General features: G+C 40.5%; 2 protein-coding genes and 1 long non-coding RNA gene across 7 annotated transcripts in view; 1 reads left to right on the top strand and 2 right to left on the bottom strand.

Annotated features, from left to right (window-relative positions):
• Window positions 1-12,579, bottom strand: part of APOOL (apolipoprotein O like) — an 87,227-nt gene extending 74,648 nt beyond the window's left edge. The window contains exon 1 of one of the 5 annotated variants that reach the window (XM_074201484.1): window positions 12,512-12,579. Coding sequence is in view for 1 of the 5 variants with exons in the window: in XM_074201483.1 (XP_074057584.1) it covers window positions 11,836-11,850 (15 nt within the window). In the remaining 4 variants the exon portion in view is untranslated. Of the gene's footprint in view, window positions 1-11,835; window positions 11,927-12,511 lie in introns of those variants that run through there. The other 4 variants (XM_074201481.1, XM_074201483.1, XM_074201482.1 and 1 more) reach the window with 4 other exon arrangements.
• Window positions 9,456-15,030, top strand: LOC141498367 (uncharacterized). Its single transcript, XR_012471621.1, has 3 exons — window positions 9,456-9,535; window positions 9,656-9,723; window positions 13,291-15,030. It is a non-coding gene; the product is annotated as an uncharacterized LOC141498367 (long non-coding RNA).
• Window positions 15,031-19,519: 4,489 nt separating this feature from the next.
• LOC141498669 (connector enhancer of kinase suppressor of ras 2-like) overlaps window positions 19,520-22,537 on the bottom strand; it is a 392,492-nt gene continuing 389,474 nt past the window's right edge. Inside the window, exons 22-23 of the mRNA XM_074201839.1 lie at window positions 21,461-21,660; window positions 19,520-20,808 (exon numbers count right to left, since the gene is read on the bottom strand). Coding sequence (XP_074057940.1) covers window positions 20,614-20,808; window positions 21,461-21,660 — 395 coding nt within the window. The 3' untranslated portion in view covers window positions 19,520-20,613. The remainder of the gene's footprint in view (window positions 20,809-21,460; window positions 21,661-22,537) is intronic.

Here is a 22,537-nt window from a genome sequence, read left to right as displayed (position 1 = left end):
AGGTGTTCCATATTACAGTTGAAGAAACTGAGATCCACAGAGAGGTTCAGTAACCTGCCCAGGTCTTACACACATCTATGATGGGTCTGAGGTCAAATTGGAACCAAGGTCTTCCTGGCTCCTAGTGCCCAGCTCCATCCATTGTGCTCCCCACTGCCTCCTGAGAGCAGAGATATCACAGGTCCGGAGAAAGGCAAATCCTATTCCAATGTTTTTTTAAAGGTATAAGACCAATATCTATAAACTTAGTAGTTTATAGATATTGGTCTTATACCTTTAAATTCAATTCCTGGAAAAATTCTGGAAAGGCTCACTAATAAGATAGTTGTGGTACATAAGAGAAAGGGGAGCAAAGAGCAAAGAGTGGGTTTAGTTTCAGCAGACTAGGTCAGACCACATTAACTTCATTTCCTAATTTTTGACAATATTACAAAACTATTAAAATAGATGAGGGAAATGCTATGGATATACTTCACCTATATTTTAGCCAGGCTTTTGATCAAATATCACATACTATTATTGAGGAGATGATGAGAGAACTATGGATAACAAAAATAAAAGAACTGCTAGCATTTATATAGACCTGACACTGAGACTGGCCAAGGACTTTACTTAGCATCTCCTTGGTCCTTGTCCTTGTGATAAGCTTGGTCCTTGTGATAAGCTTTCGATCTTATGATCCCTACTTTTCAAAATAAGAAACTGAGGCTCCAAGAGGTGCAGTAACTTGCCGAGGTCCCAGAGCTCAAAAGAAAATAACATGGGTTCAGGACTAGTTGTATGGCTGGATTCAGAGTAGTTGTTAGTGGTTCAATGTCAATGAAGCCCAAGATCTAGGATTGGTCCTGTACCAGTGAACAATTTTATCAATCACTTAGAAGTAGTGATAGGTCCTGTGCTTATCATGAAATCTGAGATGCTACCAAGCTGGGAAGGAGAACTGATACACTGGATGATGGGGCAAGAACCTCAAAGATTTTGCCAGACTCAAGAATTGGGCTGAATCTACTAAGATGAATTTCAGTTGAGAACAATGTAAAATCACATATGTAGGGACAGAAATAATGAATTTGACATGGGAGGCATGGCCAGAGAGCAATTGCTCTGCAAAGGATGGGGGGGAGGTAGGAGGGGGAGGTCAACAATGTAAGCTTGATGAGTCAGCAATATGGTATGACAGGCCCCCCAAAACTAATGTAAATTTACCAACATTAGGAAGTACTTGGAAGATAGGAAGCCTTAAGAAATGCTTACCCGATTTACATAATCCCACTCCACCCTTATACCTCATCACCAGTACTGTGTTGAATTCTAGACATCTCAATTGGAGAATGTAAGAGAGAAACCAGGATATTCAATAATCTTGAGTGTATGACTGGAAAAGAGGGGCGGGGAGGGCAAAGAGGCAGACACTATAACAGTCATGGGAAAGAAGGATTGACTTGTTTCACTTGTCTCTGGGGGCAGAAGTTGCAAAGAGACCAAAGACAGAATTAGAGCTGCCCAGATTGGCAATGAGTTGCATACAGAGGTAGAGGGATCTCCCCTCCTTGGAGGTAATTCCAGTGGAAGCTGGACAACCACTTGGTTGGGCATATTCTACTGAGGATTTCTTTGGGAAAAAGGAAAAAAAGGCATTTATTAAGCACCTACATGTGCCTGGTTGGGGGGGGGGGCACAGATAGGTTGTCTGGTGGTTAGAACAACAGATCTGAACTCAGGCACATCTTCCTGAGTTCAAATCTGTCCTTAGTCACTAGTTGTGTGACCTTCTGTAAGTCCCCTAGCCCTGTTTGCCTCAGTTTCCTCATCTGAAAAATGAGCCGGAAAAGGAAATGGCAAATCACTCCAGTATCTCTGCTAAGAAAATCCCAAATGGGGTCATGAAGTATTGGACAGGCCAGAAAAATAATTGCACAACGTGTGCCTGCATTGTGCTAAGCACTTTCCAATTATCTCGTTTGAACCTCACATCAAACCTGGGAGGTAGATACTATTATCTCTATTTTCCAGATGAGGAAACTGAAGCAAACAGAGGTTAAATGACTTGCCCAGAGTCACCCAGCTAGTAAGAGTCTGAGGCCATATTTGAACCCAGGTCTTCCAGACAAAGCTATTATTAATGAATGATTCAATATCCAGGTGTCAGGGTTATTCCAGTAGAGAAGGGTGGAGATGATATCCTCCAAAGGCCCTTCCAACTGTCAAATCCCGTGATATATTCTAAGAGAGAGACAAGTAAATTAATAGGTGCTGATGAGATGCAGAGAGTAGATGGGGAGATGGGAGACAAAGGATCCTGGGAAAAGCCTTGGGCAGAAGGTAGCATTCGACTTGAGCCTTGAATGAAGACAGATCTTCTAAGAGGCAGAGGTGAGGAGGAAGGAAATTCCAGGAATGGGAGAAAGTCAGAATAAAGGCACAGGGAGATGGGAGGGCCATGTGTGAGGAACAGTAACTAGACCAGAGTAACTCATACTAGAGGACACAGCAGTAGGAATGGAAGCTAAGAAGGGCCCAGGTTCTTTATACCAGATCCCAGGGGCAAGAAAGAACCGCTGGAATTCACTGTGTAGGGGGTAACAGTCGGATCTAGACTTTAGGACAGTCATTTGGGAAACTTGACTGGAGGAGGATGGACTGCAGTAGGCAGTCTTGAAAAATAGAAGGACCAATTAGAAGGCTATTGCAGTAGTCCAGGTGACAGGTGGGGATGACATAAACTCTGGTGGGATTTGTGTCAGTACAGAGAAGGATACTTAGGAGAGGGGATAATGTTTGTCCTTCATTCTCAAAGAAGACCACGACATCAGGGAGGTGATACCATGAACTGGATTTGAGTGAGGGAGGCTGTACTAAATCACCAGCCTCACTTTCTCCTCCAGGGTCATCTGGATCCAGTGGCCAAATGGGAATCAAGATGATTGGAGATGGCCCTGGTTGCAGGGCAATCAGGCTGAAGAGATCTGACACAGCTAGTGAGTGTCAGACATTGCATTCGAACTCCCGTCCTCCTGATTCTAAGGTCAGTAGTGCTCTATCCACTGTGCCATCTAGCTGCCTAGGAGAGGGGATAAAAAATTCATGGAGAGGGTGAGCTGACTTTGGCAAGAAGAACCTACTCTTCATCAGAGAATAAAGGCTGAAGGGATGAAGATTAGAAAATGAGAAGTGGAAAAGAGGGAGTCCTCAGTGAATGGCCTTGATTTTTCTCTACTAAGAGGGTGAGGGGTACTGTGGGATACTGGAGGAGATACAGTACAGATAGTCTGAGAGTACAAAGAATCAATGAGAAGTAGAATTGATATCACAAAGCAAAGTTGTAGCGGGTCTACTTAGCAAAGGATTGCGATTTCCTACAACTTCACTCAGCAGCACATTGAGAAGAGCAAAGGAAGCAGATGCTTCAAGTATTCTAAGCTGGAAATGATGATAGGAAAAGGGAGCATGGGGTAGGGAATGGGATGAGCCAAGAGATTTAAGAAGGGCATAGTGTAGATTTAAACTTTCACCAAGGAAAAAATCAAGAATTGGAATGAAGAACAGTATGGCCGGGGCAGGAATGATGGAGTAGTAAAGTCCTGAGGGTTGGAAGGCTTAGAAGTCACAGGGAGAATGAAGAGGTTAGGGTTGTAAACCACAGGGAAAGATGGAATGGTAAAATATTATAATCAGATAATGGAATTTGTAATTTATGCAGTAGGAATTAGAACCTTTGTGGTTAATGGCAAGATCAAGAGTATGACCCTCTCAATACATAGCTGAGGGAGTGATGAAAAAGGTCATGAGGACCAAGGCCTTTGTAATGAAGAACTAGCAAGTTGGGATATTTAAGATTCATCGATATGAATGTCGAAGTCTCTTCATACGAGAGGAGCTGAGATAGAGAGAAACGAGGGAAGCTAGGCACTAAACTCAATAAAGAATATTTTACTCATTGAACACAGAGACAAGTTTTTAAAAGTAGATAATCTGGGCAGCTAGGTGGCGCAGTGGATAGAGCACGGGACCTGGAGTCAGGAGTACCTGGGTTCAAATACGGTCTCAGACACTTAATAATGACCTAGCTGTATGGCCTTGGGCAAGCCACTTAACCCCATTTGCCTTGCAAAAACCTAAAAAAAATAAAATAAAAGCAGATAATCCCTGCTACTATCCCACCTTCTACAGGAAATCTTCCTGGATCCCTCTTATTTGTTCACTACTTCCCTTTTATCCTGTAAAGAGCTTACCTGTACATATTTGTTCACTTATCATCTCCCCCACTAGATTGTGAGCCTCCCTGAGAGCAAGGACTATCTTTTCTGTCTCCCCAGGCCTTAGCACACTGCCTGGCTCACAGGAGGGGTTTAAGTGTTTGCTAACTATTAAAATATTCCATTTTTTCAACTTCAAATCTATTTGGAGCCAGATTTTCATTTCTTTCTTTCTTTCTGTCTTTCCTTCCTTCCTTCCTTTGTTTTTTTTCAAGGCAGTGGGGTTAAGTGGCTTGCCCAAGGCCATGCAGCTAGGTCATTATTCAGTGTTTGAGGCCGGTTTTGAACTCAGGTACTCCGGACTCCAGGGCCCATGCTCTATCCACTGTGCCACCTAGCGGCCCCTTCTTCATATATTTCAACTAAAAACATGTCACACAGCTAGGTAGTACAGTAGGTAGAGAAGTGGAATGAGACTCAGAAGACTGGGGTTCAAATCTAGTCTCAGACACTTACTAGCTGTCACAATGGGCAAATCAGTTGCCTCAATGTCCCTCTTAGGGTTGTTGTGAGGATCAAGTGAGATATTGTTTGTAAAGCATTTTGCAAGACCTTAAAATGTTATTTAAATGATAGCTATCCAAAGCATACAATGTTCACTTTTAAAAACTTTTATGTTTTTTCTTTCTTTTACATGGTTGCTTTCCCCCCTCAGTTCTGATTTTTCTTTCATGACATGACTAATATGGAAATATGTTAAACATGATTGTGCGTGTTCAATCTATATCTGATTGTTCACTGTTATTGGGAGTGGGGAGGGAAAAGAAGGTGGTAGAAAAAAGTTGAACTCAAAAGCCTGCAAAACAATCAATGTTGAAAATTATCTTTGTATGTAACTGGAAAAATTTTTAAAAGATGCTAGCTGTCATCATAATTCTATAAAGTTAGACATTGAAGAGATTTGTAAACTTATGCATAACAATGCCATTATGCCACTCTTCTTCCTAAATTGTTTTTGGTGGGAAAATGTAGTCATTTTCATTTAAAATCTATTTATGTCAATATAGGAAGTTTATTATTATTTTAGAATTACTAAATTAAAATCTATTAATTTCTACCACAATGAAATATCAAGAGGTATAATCTACATAAACAAAAACTCTTAGTGGAGCCTCACTAATTTTTAGGATAGAGAATTCCTGATGTAGAAAACCCTGACTTGGCCAAGAGTCACAGCTGGAGTCAGAGGGATCTGAATGCAGGTCTTCCTACCTTCAAGGGTAACTCTCCATCCACTATGCCATGCTCCCCTCCATGTTTGTGTGTGTATACAAATGCTTTATTTCTTTATTTTGGTATTTGGTTAAAAAATGCACCAGGGATTCTTGTTCATCGTTAACCTTGAAATTCTAAGACTGATCCAATCTCTACCCACCTCCCCTCTATTTTACAAAAGCCACAGGCTCAAGCACCCACCCAAGAGTTCCAGGCCTGCCTTCTGATCCTGAGTCTGCAGATGGAATAGGATGTCTCCTCAGAAATTCAGGCCCAAGTCACAAAGTTCTATTCCAGTTTTGACTTCCGATCCCATGTCACATAGACCTCAGCTGTGGGAAGCTCATAGCTCCCAAGAGAAAGTTAAACTTTGTCCATATAAAAGAAGACCAAACTCAGGTCTCTGGGCTGCAGTGAACTCCAGGGGCCTGCATTCCAGCTATCACATATATCCTGAAAGGAACTCTCAGTGATGTTTGTCCTTTATTCTCAAAGACCATGACATCAGGGAAGTGATGCCATGCCAAGTACATGAATTGGATGAGTGAGGGGAGGCTGTGCTAAGTCACTGGTCTCACTTTCTCCTTCAGAGCTCTCTGGTTCCAGTGGTCTGATATAAATGAGGATTGGAGATAACCCTGAATGCAAGGTAATCAGTGTGAAGTGACTTGCCCAAGCTCACACAGCTAGTGTGACTCCTGTCCTGACTCCAAGGCCTGTGCTCTATCCACTGTGCCACCTAGTTGCAATGGAAGCCAGAGGGAACATACTCTGGGGCTACTCAACAGCTCTATCTCTGACCATTTGAGACCAAAGGCCCATTAATTTGGTTTCAGGTACATCTGTTTTCTGCTTTTCTTGTTTTCATTGTTGGTATGGCCACTGGATTTACCACAAAAGAACATTTATTGCTATTTAACAGGGAAAACCAATAATCCAATCCCTCTGTACCTAAGGGAATTGTGGATGTGTATCCATCCCATAGATTGGCTTGGGGTAGGAGAGGAAAGGGTCAAAAATGTCAGCTATGTTTAATCATTTGAAGAGTTGTCACTTGTTCTGCTTGGCCTTGGAAAATACAAATGAGGACTAAAAGGTGAAGAGCACAGTGAGAAAAACCGAGTTTTCATGTACAGAAAACTTGCAAATAATTTAGTATGATCTGAAGGTAGACTGTTGTTGCTCTGGCATGTAATCATGTAATCATACTAAATGTAATCATGCCAGAGGGTCAGCAGACAAGGAGCACCTTGTTGATTAGACTGTAGAGGGGATTCTTGCTTAGTTAGCATGAATTGGTCTGGATGGCCTCTGAGGTCTCCCTCAACTGGTAGGCTGTTCCCCAAGTTCACATCCTGGACCCCCAGGTTCCCTTAATGGGTTAGCTCAATTGCCATCTCCTAAAAATGACTTTTTTTATTCCCCCAGTTGTTAGTGACCCCTCTCCCTGAAATTCCTATAAACTGTATGTTTTGTTTTGTTTTTTTGGTTTTTGCGAGGCAAGTGGGGTTAAGTGGCTTGCCCAAGGCCACACAGCTAGGTAATTATTTAGTGTCTTAGACCAGATTTGAACCCAGGTACTCCTGACTCCAGGGCCAGTGCTTTATCCACTGCACCACCTAGCTGCCCCAAACTGTATATTTTTGTATGTAGTTTTCCCACAGGAGAAGGTAACCCTTGAGTACAGGGATTTTTTTCATCCCCCCCCCATCTTCAGTGCCATGAATTGGTGTTTGTAATTCTGGTTTTAATCATGTATAATTTTATTACTTATTTAAAACTTCTCTTGCATGTTTATACCAAAAATAAAGCCAGGAACCATATGTGGTTGAAACAAGTCTCCCAAGAGGCTGGAACACAGAACCTGGAAGATCCTGCCAAGTGCTCCTCCTTCAAAGCTATTCTCCAGTTAATGTTTTGGGTTATGTTTAGAACCAATAAATACAACCCTAAAAGTCTTTTATTTTGTACTAGCAATGTGCTTCCTTGAAGTTTTATACTCCTGTTGGCAAATTCTCCTAAATTTCTCAGAGGCCAAAGGTTATAACTTCAGGTGTCCATACACACACACACACACACACAGACACACACACACACACACGTCTTGGAGACCTGGCTCCCCACCCCCCTCCCCCTCCCAGAACCTGACTCTCCCAAGAAATGCTCTCCCCTCTCCCTTTGGTCTTATTTTAAGGTAAATGTGGAATCAGTTTAGTTGTTAAGTCCCCCTGACCCCTAATTATTTGGTAAATTGTTAGCTTATCCATTACTGCCCTTCCCTCCCCCCAACTCTATATGATATGAGTTTCTAGAAGACAAGGTTTTGGTTTCACTTTTGTCTTTGGACTTCTAAGTGTGAAAGGGTGAGCAGACTCTAGAATTGTTGCCTATTACCTTCCATTACATTCCAGAGGCCCGTAGAGGAAAGGAACGTTCTGACTCAACCTCCAGCCCCACTAAGACATTGTAGAACATACAAGGCAGAGGCTGGCTTTTCCTTTCATGTTGTTTTAATATAATTATCATTCTGTAATGTTTTGAGGGCCAAGCAAGGAAGTAGTAGCTCCATCGCGTGTCCCCTGCACTGGTGGCTGGATTTATTTTTGTCTGCAATCATGCTTAGAGGTGAGGGGTCTAAGAGGAAGGGAGGGGCGCAGGAAGGAGGTACCTGGCACTACCTTTGGATCTGAACTCAATTTTCAATGCCACATTTGACAACAGTTCAAACAGCACATTGCTAAGGCCTACTTATTCTTAAGACTGAAATCTTTATAATTATTAACAAGAGCAAACATTTATATGTCACTTTAAGGTTTGCAAAACATCTTTTTCTCATTTGTTTACAACTCTGAGAAAGGTGTTGGTATTATACCCACTTTACCAATGAAGGAAATGAGGTTGAATGTTAAAGGACTTGTTCAGTCCCTGAAGGAGTAGGAGGAGAGATTCAAACTCAGGCCCTCCCACCTGTCAGCCCCTCCCACTTGTCAACCCCACCCACTTGCCCATCCCACTGTCTCATTCCTCTCTCCTCTGGCCTCTAATTGCATATCCTGATTATACTCCAAGCTCAGACTCAAACCCCAGAGTGTCTTCCTTGCTTTTTACTTCACCTCTCCTGCCCTTAGCACCAGTCAGATGCTCTTCCTTAATTCTGATATTCATTTGATAAATTTCATCAAGACTAACTTTCATCTATTCCCTCATTTCCATCTTCGTTGCTCCCCACCCTCCCCTTAGTTCATGTACCCAAGACATTTCATTTAGACAAGGTCAATAACTCCTTCCCACTTCAATCTACTATACACACCAAAGTAACCTTTGTAAATCGTAGCTGTGGGGTCACTTTAAAAAAATTCCTCAGTATCTCTCAAATGTGTATGAATAAAGACAAAATTCCTCCGGCAGAAATTAGAAGCCCTCCACAATTTGGCTTCAATTTACCTTTCCGACCATACTTCATATTATTGCCACTAAAGTAGAATAGAATACACTGTTCTCTGGGCTTTGACTACCCTTTGTTTTTACCTGGAAATGCAGTATTACTCTACCTTGATGGAGTGAATTTTTTCCCAACCTTTGCTTGCCAGCTTAGAAATTAGTTTCTTAAAGAAGTCTTACTTTTCCAATAAGAAGAGATATTTCCCTCCTCTGAATTCTGGAAGGATTTTATCCATATCTTCCCTCTGTACATGTGAGTTTAATTTATATTAAAATATTCATGGAACAATAGTTGGGAATGTCTGGGAGATGTAGTGAATTACTTTCAACTTGAATCAGAAGTAATCCTTGTACTAGTTACTTGACTTCCTCCATTCTGTGAATAGTGGAAAGATGATGTTTCTTTTCCTACTGTTTTATAATATTCTTTCTGGAAGGTAGTCTCTTAATCAGGTTTTCCAGACAACCTGGATATATGGAAATGTTTTGTTTCATTGCCTTCTTTCTTTGGAAGGTCTAAAGCCTCTTATCTCTGCTAGGCTGACCTGTGAAGGTGGGAACTGTCTGATTCATCTTGGTTGTCAAAGTATCTAGCAGACCATCATCTTCCTTGCAGACAGCAGGTGCTTAATAAAATATTTACTAATTGCCCCCCCCCCCCCATACTTGGTAAATTAAATTCAAGAAGCTAAGACTGGTTTCTTTTGCCTGGTTGTATATTGCCTTTTTCTCTTTATCTGCAGGAGTGAAAAAGTGTTAGGGAGGAATCAGCTGCTGCCACCTTCTTTCAAACCCACTATCATCAAAAATGGTAAGGCATGCATTGAATTGTTGCTTTTTAGAGAATATCCAAGTCATTTTCTTTTGAAAACTGTATTTCTGTAACCCTGAGTCAGTGATAAATCAGACTGTTAGGAGATGGGAAGGATGGGGGGGGGGGCTGCTGGCAATTGTATTTAATAAAGTAAGAAGATCTCAGTTATGTTGTGGGGAAGGATGAGAGAACCAGTCAACCTGGGTACCAAGGGGAGAGCCAGAAAGTGACTTGGACACAAGATCCGATCTCCTGGCCCCATTCTGACACTGAGCAAGTCACTTCTTAACATTTGTAAAATGGGGACACAAGGCTTGTGCTGCTTAGGTCCCATGCTTTCGCTTTTACTTTCTAAACTCTGAAGTGGTATAGTAATAAACTACTCATTTAAGCATACTTTGTTCAGCAATTGTTACCAAAGAGGTTGTCTCATGTAAGGCCAAGAGATCAAAGCAATAGGTTAATGAAGCCCTTAGGTTTTAGCAAATTCCAAGTTTATCAGTAAACTTTTATTGTCTGCCAGGGAGTGCAACTTGTCACCAGGACTTTAAGCATCAAGAGTCAAATCCCAATTTCAATGACAATACTTTAATAACATATGTTTTTCACAGGAACACTAGAGCTCCATCAGCACAAAGTCAACAGCCACATTGCTTATTTGGAATTCTCACTAACAGATAAGACTTGCACGATTCTGAAATGCAACAAATTCATATAAACTTTAGCAGATTATTGTGAATACCTAGCCAAGTATGAACAGGAGAGACATCATTTTGAGGACCAAGTTGAATCTTTGACAAAACAATGTTCAAATCTTATCTTTAATTTTCCTATATTCATCCACATCCACCAATACACCTAAAGGGTAGTGTGGTCTACACAGAGGCCAGAGTCAAAATACGGGGAAATACTTAGATCATCATTTTGTTATGGCAAATCGTCATTCAGGAGGAGTTGACAAGATTTGGCCATCCACAAGCTATGAGTCATGGTTGTCTGGATTACACTAGAAATAGGCAGGGTTAAGAGTGCAGTGAACAAACCTTAGGGAAAAGTGCACAGGAGAAGTAAGCCTGAATTCAGATGTGCTGAAATAGCACAAGGGCGTTCGCTATCTCGATTTAATTTGTCTGGGTTTTACCTGATAATCATATTTTACACAGAAATTTAAAAAAAATTAAATTTAAAAATTAAAAAAAAACCCGAATCTTGGACTTTGGATTTGACTGTTTAAGGAGAAAGGAAAAGTGGGGGGGGGGCGGGGGCAACGACAAGGGAAAGGTAGTAGGAAGAGGCCCTTTCCTTGTTACCCAAACTTACCAGGTTTTACTGGTCCCCAAACCAATCCAGGCTTTGGCTTTGGGGGCGAGTGCCCCAGCCTTGGGTGGGTGCTTTATGCAGAGATGATCCTGAGCCTACTGTGTCAGGTGTGCTCTGATGCAGAAGCTGACTCCCACCATAGGGACCCCGGAGCGGGCTTAGGCCCTTGGCAAAGCAGTGTGGGGTGAGCCCCTGGCTATCAGCTTGGGGGCAGGGCCCCAGCCACAGGCAGCGAGAGCAGAACCCCGCATGTGCGGTCAGCTGATCCGTGTGGAACTCGGGGCCCTTCGTGCCTCGGTGTGGGGCCTGAGGCAAGGCCCAGTCTGTACCTCGGTTTCCCTCATCTCTAAAATGGGGGCTGAGCATGGTCCCGGCGCCGCAGGTCGCGGAAGCAAATGGCTTCCTGGCCCCGGGCTCTCCCGAACACTCTCCGGGGTGCTGAGGGGCGGAAGGCGAAGTCTCCCTCCGGGCTGCGCTCCCCGAAGCCCGCCCCAGGCGCATTCGCCGGGTGCGAGGTGCCCCCTTCCCCAAAGCGTGGCGGGACGGGCTGACCCAGGCCCCGCGCGGCGCCTTCTCTCCTCCCCCAAGCCACAAGGCCCCTCAGCCGGCTCCGACGGGCGGCCCAGGAGAAGGGGCGGAGGTCAAGGGCGCGGAGGGGGCGACTGCCCGGCCCTTGCCCCCGCGCCCTCCCGGGCCCGCCAGTCGAGCTGCAGGCGCCTCGCGTCGAGGGCCTCGCCCGCTCCGGGCGCCGCCACAAAGGCCAGGGGAGGCCAAGGGGACAAGACTCACCCCCGCTGCCGCCATGTCCGGGTGGCTCCCTCCTCTGGAGCCCAGGCTTCCTGTACGGGGAGCCGAGAGGGACACACGGGCTACTTTCTGGGCTAGGCCCCGCCCTCCGGTCCCCTTCCCCCCCCCCCAGGCTCCCCGCTTCCGCCGTGCCCATCCCCCCCCCCCCCCCCCCCCCCCCCCCCGCTGGGCTGCTCCCAGTCCGCGTGCGGCGCCCTGGCGCTCCAGTCGCCCAGCCTCGCCGTGGGGGCCGGGAGAATGTTCCAGTAGGTCCCTAGCCTGGGCCGGTGGGGCCCCTGGCGGGGGCGGGGCGCCGCGAGCCGAGCGGCCGGCCCCGGGCGGCCCGAGGCAGCGGGGCTTCCGGCTTGGCCCCTCTTTGGCGCTTCCCTACCGGGCTCTGGGCCTCCTGGCAACGCGGCCCGCCGGGCACGCTCCATTCTTCTTGGGCGGCGCCACCCAGGGCTTGGTGGCGCGGGGCGGGATGCCGCTGGAGGCCTGCCTTGACTCGGCCTTGGGAGCCCAGAGGGGAGGGAAGGCCGCCTCGGCCTCGGGCAGAACCGGCCAGTCGATCCGCTGGGGCGAACCTGGGGCAGAGGATCCAAGTCCTGGGGGCTGCTTGGGGCGCTCAGCAGCCACCTCGACTCCTTCCCAGCTGGGTTCCCCAGGGCAGCCGGCTTACCTTGGCAGAGCCGGAGTTCCCTGGTCCCCAAAGCAGTGCCAGGAGGAGCCCCGGAGTGGCTGTGAGCAAAGCGCTTTCCAAATCTTAAGGGCTACGAAAACCCCACCCAGGAGCCACCCAAAGGGAGGCAGCGGCTGTGCTGTGCACAGGAACAGCGCGCTGACAGGAGCTGCAAAGAAGAAGGCCCTTCCCACGGGGCCAGGGCCCCCACCTGCCTGCTCCACGCAGGACAGGGCACTCCGAGCTTTCGGAGACCCTTCGCAGGGGAGGCTTCCAAGGAACGCCCTCCCTAAGACAAAGGCTCTTCTTGAATGCATGGAGGACAAAGGCTTCCTGCAAAGGCCCCTGACTTCTCTCTGGGGGACACTAGGGTTTTGGGGAAAACAACCTAGTGCTCCATTGCTTGGTGTTTTCTTATTCTCATGGTGGAGGCTGGGGAGAGGGATTGGGGGGGGGCAACCTCAATGAAGACGCCTAACCAAGATGGAGTTATACCCAATGAGCAAAACACACAGTGAGGATACCAAGTCACAAAATGTTCTCACACACGAAAGTGAACACTTTAATCTGTGATAGAAAACAATACAGCCAGTTACAACACAGAACTCATTTGAAGAGCAAAAAGGGAAAAATCACCAACATTTAAAGCCTATATAATTATAGTGAATAACTGTCAATACAGTACAAATACAAAATCAGGAATACTTTAAAGTTTTATCCAGGGGTTGAAATTTACTTTTTCCTAAAACCAAAGCGATAACATTTTTCTATCTCTGTAGCATCTACACCTTCTAGGAATCTGTTTCTTACTGTCTGGAGTATGGAATTGTGATGGTGTGTTGACAAGAAGAAAGATACCTTGAGATCATAGAGAGATGGAAACTTTATGAAATGTATAAAGACATCATCAAGGAAGTGGATGATCCAAAGAGGATGCAAACTAGTAATGGAGTAAAAATGGAATAACAGATGAACAGTTCCGAGCGCTGCATTTGTACCAATGAAATGTCAGAAGCACTACAGGAAGGCTTTCAATGAGCTGGATAGATCCAGGATGAAGGATTTATGGAAAGGCTAGAATGCCACAGGAAGAGAAGGCATGGATGGGTTACATTTTGTACGGGTGGAAGGAAATGCTCATATTGATGAAATGGATCAAGAGAAGAATTAAAAATGCATACATCCTAGCTACAAAAGTTAAAATTTCTGTTGGTTAAAGAAACCCGAAACTTTATGAAATGTTGTATTAGCCATGTTGAAAAGATAATACAAGCCAAGTCTCTCAGTTAGCAAAATCAGATGATTTGCTGTCTTCTTTGTTCATTCATAGCTGATGAGATAATGAAAGGAGATCGGTTTGAAAGATCTGTAGTATGAAAACAGACAAAGTAAGTTTGAAAACTGAGAATTCAAACTCTGTTGTTCTTTTTCCCGCGGAGTTTTGTTAATAAAATTACTTTAAAAGCCACATATTGTGCAGTTAAAATGGACAATGACTCAAAAGAAAAACAGTCAATGAATCAAAATGATATTACACAAAAATCAGTTCTACTATATATGTATATGTACATCAGGAGCTCTTTCCCTGGGCCCTGTGAACTTTAAACAAAATTTGACAATTGCATTTCAATAAAATCAATCTCTTTTGTAATTGTATATTTTAATTCACTTAAAAGCATAATTCTGAGGCTGGGTCCATAGATTTCAACAGATAATAAAGGGGTCCATGACACATAAAAAGGTTAAGAACCCCTGATGTATATGTATTTGTTCATATACATATTACATATATATATAATAATCCTTAAACAAAAATGTCTACAAATCATGAAGTCTCCATGATCCTAGGTGCCATATATGGAGCAGTAGTGGTAAGAAGAACAGTAATAGTAACAATGTGAAGTCATAATAGCAGATTTACCTGTTGTTAGAAACAGTCCTAAGGAGAGAGAAGTGTGCTTTGTATTGCTACAGAAATAGTGATAATGGTGTTCATTTGTCTGAGGCCATAAAGACCTGCTTTGCTAGTGCTCTTTAGTTAGCAGGTATCCCCAATGTGTTCTTGGAGTTTTCTAAGATTGAATTGACTCTACAGGTTGAAATCCATTCTTAAGTGTGCTTTCTAACCCCTGAATAAACAATATTACTGTAGCCCACATCACACTTTATGTATGTAAAGTGTAAACCACAGCATACAGGTGTCATACATTTTCACACACTGAAGCATTATTTCTAAGCAGGCTCCCAATTTAAGCATGTCACTTATTTAATAAACTAAACAAACTCAGCAATTAATGATAACAGGACTTCTCTTTCAAATATAGCAACAATATCAAATGTAAAATGTTTCTTCATACCAGTGCCTCTTCTCTTAAAAAAAAAATTGAAATGCTAGGGCTTCTTATTAAGGAATCCTTAATGAATGCTAAACCTTTGCATCATAGCAGCTTTCACTGAATTCCTTAGAACAGTGAACAGGATTGAAATTTAGGTAAGAAAAATGTATTTTCTAGTTACTGGTTATAAATAAAACCAATAAATCAAAATATGGAAATGTCTGTTATTTGAAACATACTAAATACAGTTACAACACACACAAAGAGCTGGTTTGGCTTTAGGTGTTAAGACGTAAACTAAAAAGCTGAAATTTGTGGGGAAAGTCTGTAGTAAAATTAGGGAGCTGTGGGTATTTCCAAAATCAGTAATACTTCCTTCCTGATTCTTTCTACTCACATACTATGAATTTCCCTTACGTACTGCATATGTACTGGCATTAACACATATTGCTTATTTCAATAATATTCTTATAAGTGCAAATCAGTCATTGTCATTCTCAATCTGAAAAATCTACAAATTCAGGTTCATTTATTTCTACTTGGGCCTACATTAAGAAAAGCTATAAAAGTTTCTGGGAAATGATGGCATATAGTCACACTGTCTTTATTCTTGACAAATTTACCTTGCTTTTAGTTAGTTGATAAATCCACAATATCAACCATTAAAATCTCAAATACAACATATTGTCATATTAACTTTTGCTTTGGTAGCTAGTATGTAGATGAAAAATGAATATTCTTTTTAAAATACTTTTTTTTATTCCAATATAGCTGTTAATACAGAAGACTTGAGTTTTAGACTAAAAATACTGACTGGATTAATAAAATAATTATTATAGGAGGTTTAGACTAAGAAACTGTTAGCATGTGACTTAATTTTCTTAAAGAACCTAAACTACATGTACTATATTAGATGAAAAAAATGTCTTATAAAATTTAGAAAGTGGGGGAAATAACTTGAGATTCCTATGAGAATTGCTTAAAAGTTTAATCTTCATAAGCAAGTAAAAGGGAAATGAAGATTAGGCAATGCATATAATTTTTATAATGTGGTATTTGGCACTTAAATTTTGACTGTAATTCTTTGTAGCGGCTGGCAAAATAATTCTCAATTTATTTTTTCTATAAGATTTCAGTTTTTAGTGGAGATAAAAGTTAATTTTCATTTCCTTTCCCTCAGGTCCTACAAAAGAATGCTAAATTGTCAGGGTCCAAATGGAACGTTCATCAAAAAATTCCATTTTCCAGGTTCTATCCTCCAAAGAATGTGTGTATCTTTATCTCTAGGATCCAGTAAGGTCTCTTTCTTCTCCAGTTAATGAGTACATGTGGATACCTGCAAGGGAATTTTTTTCTCAGAGGAGGGATCTTGTCTCCTGTCATTGTCAATATTTATTATTTAATGATCCTTTTGTAGTTTGCCCAGAGAATAATGTATCATGATATGAGATGGTGAAGATATTTCATTTTGCATGCCTTTTAGATTTAGAGTAATATTTTGATAGTCTTCCCTATTTAGGGATTTAAAGTTTTTAATTTTGAAACTTTTAAGTAGACAGTTAAAAAGAAAACCTAGATGTAACAATACAAAGACTAATAGCACTGATTTTTTTAATGTGGATTATTCACAAGACTACTTCTTTATTCTTTTCCATCATAATATACTCATTATGTAGTTTTTGAAACACTCAGGTATAAAAACATCTCATGAGTAAGGCTTTCATTTTCATATCCACTTAGTTCACTAGCATTCTGACTGAATGGCTTAATAACTGACTCATTGACAGTGCAACCAGATCAATAGCTGGACAACTACTTAAATTCTATCCTACCTTTGCATACAAGTAGGGACTAGCCATTCTAAGTATATGGCACAAAAGATGGAAGAGAGGACTGTATAATTGGAGGCAGCAAACTGTTCAGTTGCCACTGGGTAATGTCTCTGGTTACTTTAAATTATCTCATGTTCTCTCATTTGGTAACAATGGGCCCAGTTGAGTAAATTACTTCAGCCTAACTGCAGGAGATCCTCCATCCTTTGGCCCCCATCAGACTTTGCAAACCCCAGATATATAAAGGCCCCAGTGTTGCCCAATCTAACTTTAGAAGGGACCTCTGGGTTTTGGTGGGGACTTCACAGGGGGCACTCTATGTGACCTTTATAACAACTTGCTTCCTTGCAGATAGGGAAAGTAGAGAGTTGCTCATCTAGATGTGCAAACCAGTTTTTGGAAAATGTTAAAGTTCAATTAATTTAAGGCATCTCTGTAACATTAATATATTAAAATTATAGTTTCTAAAATGCAATAAGGCTATAAAATATAGCTTTAGAATAATAAAACCTTTATTTGAAAAGCTACCATTGAATTTCCATTTTCTTTGTAACCCTCTTCCTCTGACACTGGGTGGACACTCAAGTCAGATAAGGTAGCTAACTTTGCAATCACTTACTGAATAAAGAAGGCACTTGCAAACTCTATCCTCTAACCCCTCAAAAATCACTTCGCTGTCTTTTGGTTTGTGACTTCTAAGGCTGATTTGGGAAAGTGTCATTAGGTGACCATGCAATTATTAAAAGTAATGAAAATATTGCATAAAAGCTATTTGGCTTTATATATTGTCTTAATTGTTTTCCTGCCAAAACCAAAATGATTTTTAAGAATAAAGGTCCAGTAGATCCAATATTTCAAATTCTGATATTATGCATACATCAGTGAGAGGATTTAAATAAATAAATATCAAAAGATTACTATATTATTGAAATCTAAGATATTAAGGTTATGGAAAATTCATATTGATCTTACCATTTATTTTATTTTTGTAAATCTTTTACTCTCACTAAACCTTTTGAGAAATATTTATCAAAACAAAAATATGTCAATTGATTGAAATGAGGGTTACTGTTATTTGATTTGGCCACTCTCCTTTTGTCAATTGTATTGCTTACTGTTAATATTCTCAAGAAATATATATATATATATATTTCTCTAGCTCTGTTCTATTCTCCCGTATCCTTTTTAAAGATTTCAGCAAATATCAATATAGTACTTCTTGGTCAAATGGATTTTCTAATCTTTCAAATCTGTACTATAAACTAAAAATCTCATGATTTTTTAAATTATCTATACCAGAATGTAATATGACTTTGAAATTAAATACAAGCAAAAACTATTATTCAGCTGGATTCCATAAGTTGAGGAAGGGGATGGGGGCTGTTGTGAACTCTGTGATGGGAGAATTTTTTTCTTCACGTACAATTCATGGCAAAGGAGATATGTTCCTTCTCTCCAGACCTCCCCTTGAAATCTGGAAGGAAAGACTATAGCTCATTAAGTTAACACTAATCATTTTTTTCCATTAATATCTGCCTCCTTGTTAATGCGCAATACTATATGCAGTACAATATCAAATGGTTACTGCTGCCTTTTATCTTCATCTATTTCTCTAAGTTTTCTCATTTGTAATAGTACAAGAAGAACATTAATTTTTAAAAAGTGTTAATACTATAAATGTATTCATATTCATATATACCACACCCTCCATGGGTCTGATATTAAGGAATGGTTGAAAGGTAAGAGCAGAGTTGGCTCATCATTCTTTGTATGTTGTAATGATACTAACTAAATATGATGTTGCAAAAGCATTCAGATTTCTGTTTTGTTTTTGCTTTTCCTTAAAGAACATTTTAGTTCTGATTTTGGTGAAATTTTTGCTGGAAAAGTTTTTTTTAAATCTTACTTAAATGTACTTTAGTATTGATTTTTTTGAACTAATAATTGTAATTACTGATTGAATTTCTTTCAGTCATTTATTAATATCAAGAATATGTTTCATTAGTAATTATTTATCTTTAAAATTATTTTCAATGATTCAAATAGTCAGTGATGTAAGCTTTGATGATAGATAAAAATGTGTCTATGATACATTTATTTTGTTTTAGTTCTGACCAAGGAACATTTAATTCAACAAATTCAATGTGTTCTAATTATCTCAATTCAGCACATACATTTCTTTAGAGTAGTAGAAATCATTTTCTCTGGGCATCTTTGACTTTTGGGTCTCTTCTTATCCAATTCAGATCTCATGATTTTATTTTCTTCTTTGACAAATTCCTAGTAGAAGCAGTCAACTGTTTCAAAAATCATTACTAATTTTTAATCTGTGAAGCAACTGAACACAAAACTTAAGGTGGGATGACTCAATCACAAGCTCTAACCTCCCTATATTAATTATTTTTACATTAGCCACCATCCTCAAGTACCACTTTTTTTTTCTCTTTTCACTTACCATTTGGCTAAAATAGGTGTAAATTACATGATTGCTTCAGTTCTACCCTTACTTTTTAATTCTCTAATCTCTTTTATGCCTCTTCTTTCCATATGCATAAGGCAGCTCCTCCTAAAGGCAGGCATTGAGTTTTTAAAATTCTATGAATCAAAAAAGACAAAACATAGCTAATAGAATGCTAATCATGTGCATACCACATGGTTGGCATTTGTATCTACTAAATCATTGGTTGGCAACTTTGAAGTATAGAGGGTTGAAATCCCTGCTCACTTCTTTGGGCCTTCTTGTCTCAGGGAAAGTTGTCATAATTCGAATCTCTATATTAGAGTACATAAGAAGTAGGGAGGATAGTCTCTTTCAACCTTTCCTCCAGATTTCCCTCTGGCCAATTCCTAGGCCTCAGTCATCACACTGAGTAAAAATGAGAAGTCTCTCCATCCTTCCCCTCTTCCTCAAGGCCAATTGACAACCTTAACTAGGCACAATTCTGCCACAAGTCATAGATTATCAACCCTTATACCATGTCATAAGGCACAATACAGGAGTTAGGTGAATTTTTCTCATAAAGTTCAATTCATCTTTGTTTTCTTAAGATTATTACTACTACTAAAGCCCAGACCCTAAAAAAGGAAATATGACCCTAATATGTGTTTCTATACTATGTTATTTTTGACTGGTTAACTTGGAGAAATCGGTGTATGAAGTGTGATTAGAAAGCATTAAGACTGATTTTCATATGTGGTTTATGGACTCAGTCTCATTATTTGTAGTCATACCATATATCTTGTGGCATTTTGGAAATGTGGAACATTTTGTATGGGTAGATAGTCAACTTTTAGTAATCTGTGTCCGTGAAGTAGAATATTAGAATAGGTACCCCACCCAGTTGGCTTGGAGCTGTGATCAAACCTGTGCAGAAAGTTTTTCTAACAAGAGGATTGGAGCTGGCCCTATACCTGATCATCAGGGTTCTTTTGGTCTCCTGGGTTGGATACCTGCTCTCGCCCCTATGCGAGTTTCCTTGCTATAGCTTACAACCAATCAATCAATCAATCAGGCAGTCAATCAGTCAATCAGCAAAGGTTCAGAAACTGATCCTGGCAAATGTATATAATCTAAGGTAAAGCTAAAAGTATACACAGATAAGTGAGAATTTGCAATATGTTCATGTAACTGACTTTTACCTAAGTGTTTGGGGGAAGGCATTGTTGATGTGAACTTCAATTGAGTAAAGTACTTTGATAAATGTACACTTCTATTCTGTGCCTTTTTTTTTTAAATGCAGAGCCAATTTGTTGGTTGAGAAGAGCAAATGAAATTGATTCCCAAAGAATAACACTATTTGGTCATGCAATGGTTTAGGCATCTTGTGAACCTAAGTCTTGTAGTCAACTTATTGGTATACTATTTACATGTCTTAGAGTGTTTGTCATAATGGATTTTATATGGCACTTAGTAGTCAGTTTTGTTAAGTGTGTCTCAGCAATGTGTGATTGTGTTCTGTTGTGAGTGTAGAGGTTCAGAGGCCACAATTGGAGGTGTCAGAGTAGCACTGTACTCACAAATGTCCATGAAAAACTCATGATTCTTTTCCTTCCACTGTCTGAAGCTTTCTGCTGAAAAGTCAGGATCATCCAGAAGACTGTTAATAAGTTGCAGGTCTCTTTCTTTTGCCTGTCCAACATTAAAATGATACAAAATGTTAGGACTAAAATGTTAGTGCTAGATTACATACAGGTTAGTCTTTATTTACTTTGTGTGGAGGAAAGACACAGTCTGCTTCCAGCCAACAAGATAGAAAGTTAGGTTGGGACAAAATGTTACGAGGTGAGTAGGTACTTTCATTGTACTTTCATTGGCCAGCATGGGGTTATACTGGAAATAATAAATATCTTACAAGGTAGTTCTATCATCAGATGATAATGCCAGTAAGAAGATCAATTAATGACAATCTTGATAACTGATTTTTTCCCCCAAAACTTTAGGAGCCTCATTCACTAACTTCTCTTTGTAATTTTTTTTTTTAGTTTTTGCAAGGCAATAGGGTTCAGTGGCTTGGACAAGGCCACACAGCTAGGTAATCATTAAGTGTCTGAGGCCGGATTTGAACTCAGGTCCTCCTGACTCCAGGGCTGGTGCTCTATCCACTGCACCACCTAGCCACCCCTCTTTGTAAATTCTTTGTGTCATCTTTAACTTAATACTGAATATTTTTGCTTTGTTATATTTACCTTGATTTCTGTAATGTATGATTTGTAAATTCTAAGATTTTGGAGATTATAATTCTATATTTTCAAGTTGTAAATAGAAAGAGAAAATGACTTACTTTTAAAGTACTCCTGAGCGCTCGGATGTGATGAAGTTTTTGATTGATAAATGGATCATTGGATTTCTTTATAAAAGACCTTCTGAATTCTTGCTTAGTAGAAGGACGATGTTCTCCAAAGGCTGACAAACTGACTTTTTCCAAAGACCTGTACAGTTCTTGTAACCCATCAGAACTATCGCTTTTTTTCTTTGCATTTTCTGAAATACAGTTCACAAGTTCTTTTTACCTCCATGCAGAAAAATTTTGGTTTGGAAAATTAAGGACCCCGATAGATAAGAATTTCAGCCACACATATATTGTCGAAATTGAAACACAATGCCAGTCTGAGGGATTAGTGATGACATAAAGAAAGAATATAGTCATCCTCCCAATGACAAGGACTGGCAAAAAACACATCGACGATATAAAAATCAAAGACAATATTTAATTCAGAATACTTGCATTTCAGAAGTTTTTTTTTTTTTAAAGACTGCAGTGTATAATGCTGGGGCCTGGTGTTAGGATAAGAAAATTTTCCATTCTCAGTCAATAAATTGAAGAAATACGAAGTCGTAGCGAAAAAAAGTTTGCATCGATGGCTACTTTAAGAATTGATCCATCTAGTTTCTACTATGCATCAAAAAGGGTGATATTTAGTTTCACCGATGATATTTTCAGCTAACAGACTAAAAGGTTTTATAAGCACAGAGAGCAAATGATTGAAAAAATGTTGTTTTTAAAGGTGGATTTAGTTCCATTGTTGGGCAGTACTGTAAGCTTTGAAGTCCAGACTATTTCTGTGGTTACAGAAATGATGTCAGCCTCCAAGGTTGTTGCTCAAGAACTTCCAGAAGCGTCAAATTTTCCTAGGAATACAAGCAAACCACAACGTGACTAAATATGGTCTTTCTACTTGCACACCTCAGGAGAGAATAGACCATATTCTGGACAGCAGTAATTCTCCATCATTAATTAATGGGTTTGCATTTAAGAAACATGCAGGTGAATGTTCAGGGAACTGGCTTCTAGAGAGAAGTGGAAGGCAAAATTATGACTAATATTTTTGTATCCCCATCAGCAATTTATGTCTTTTAA

The sequence above is a fragment of the Macrotis lagotis genome, chromosome X, assembly GCF_037893015.1.
Source record: "Macrotis lagotis isolate mMagLag1 chromosome X, bilby.v1.9.chrom.fasta, whole genome shotgun sequence".
Lineage (NCBI taxonomy): Eukaryota > Metazoa > Chordata > Mammalia > Peramelemorphia > Peramelidae > Macrotis > Macrotis lagotis.
Note: the sequence above shows the minus strand (reverse complement) of the source record. Positions and strands in the feature narration are given on the sequence as shown.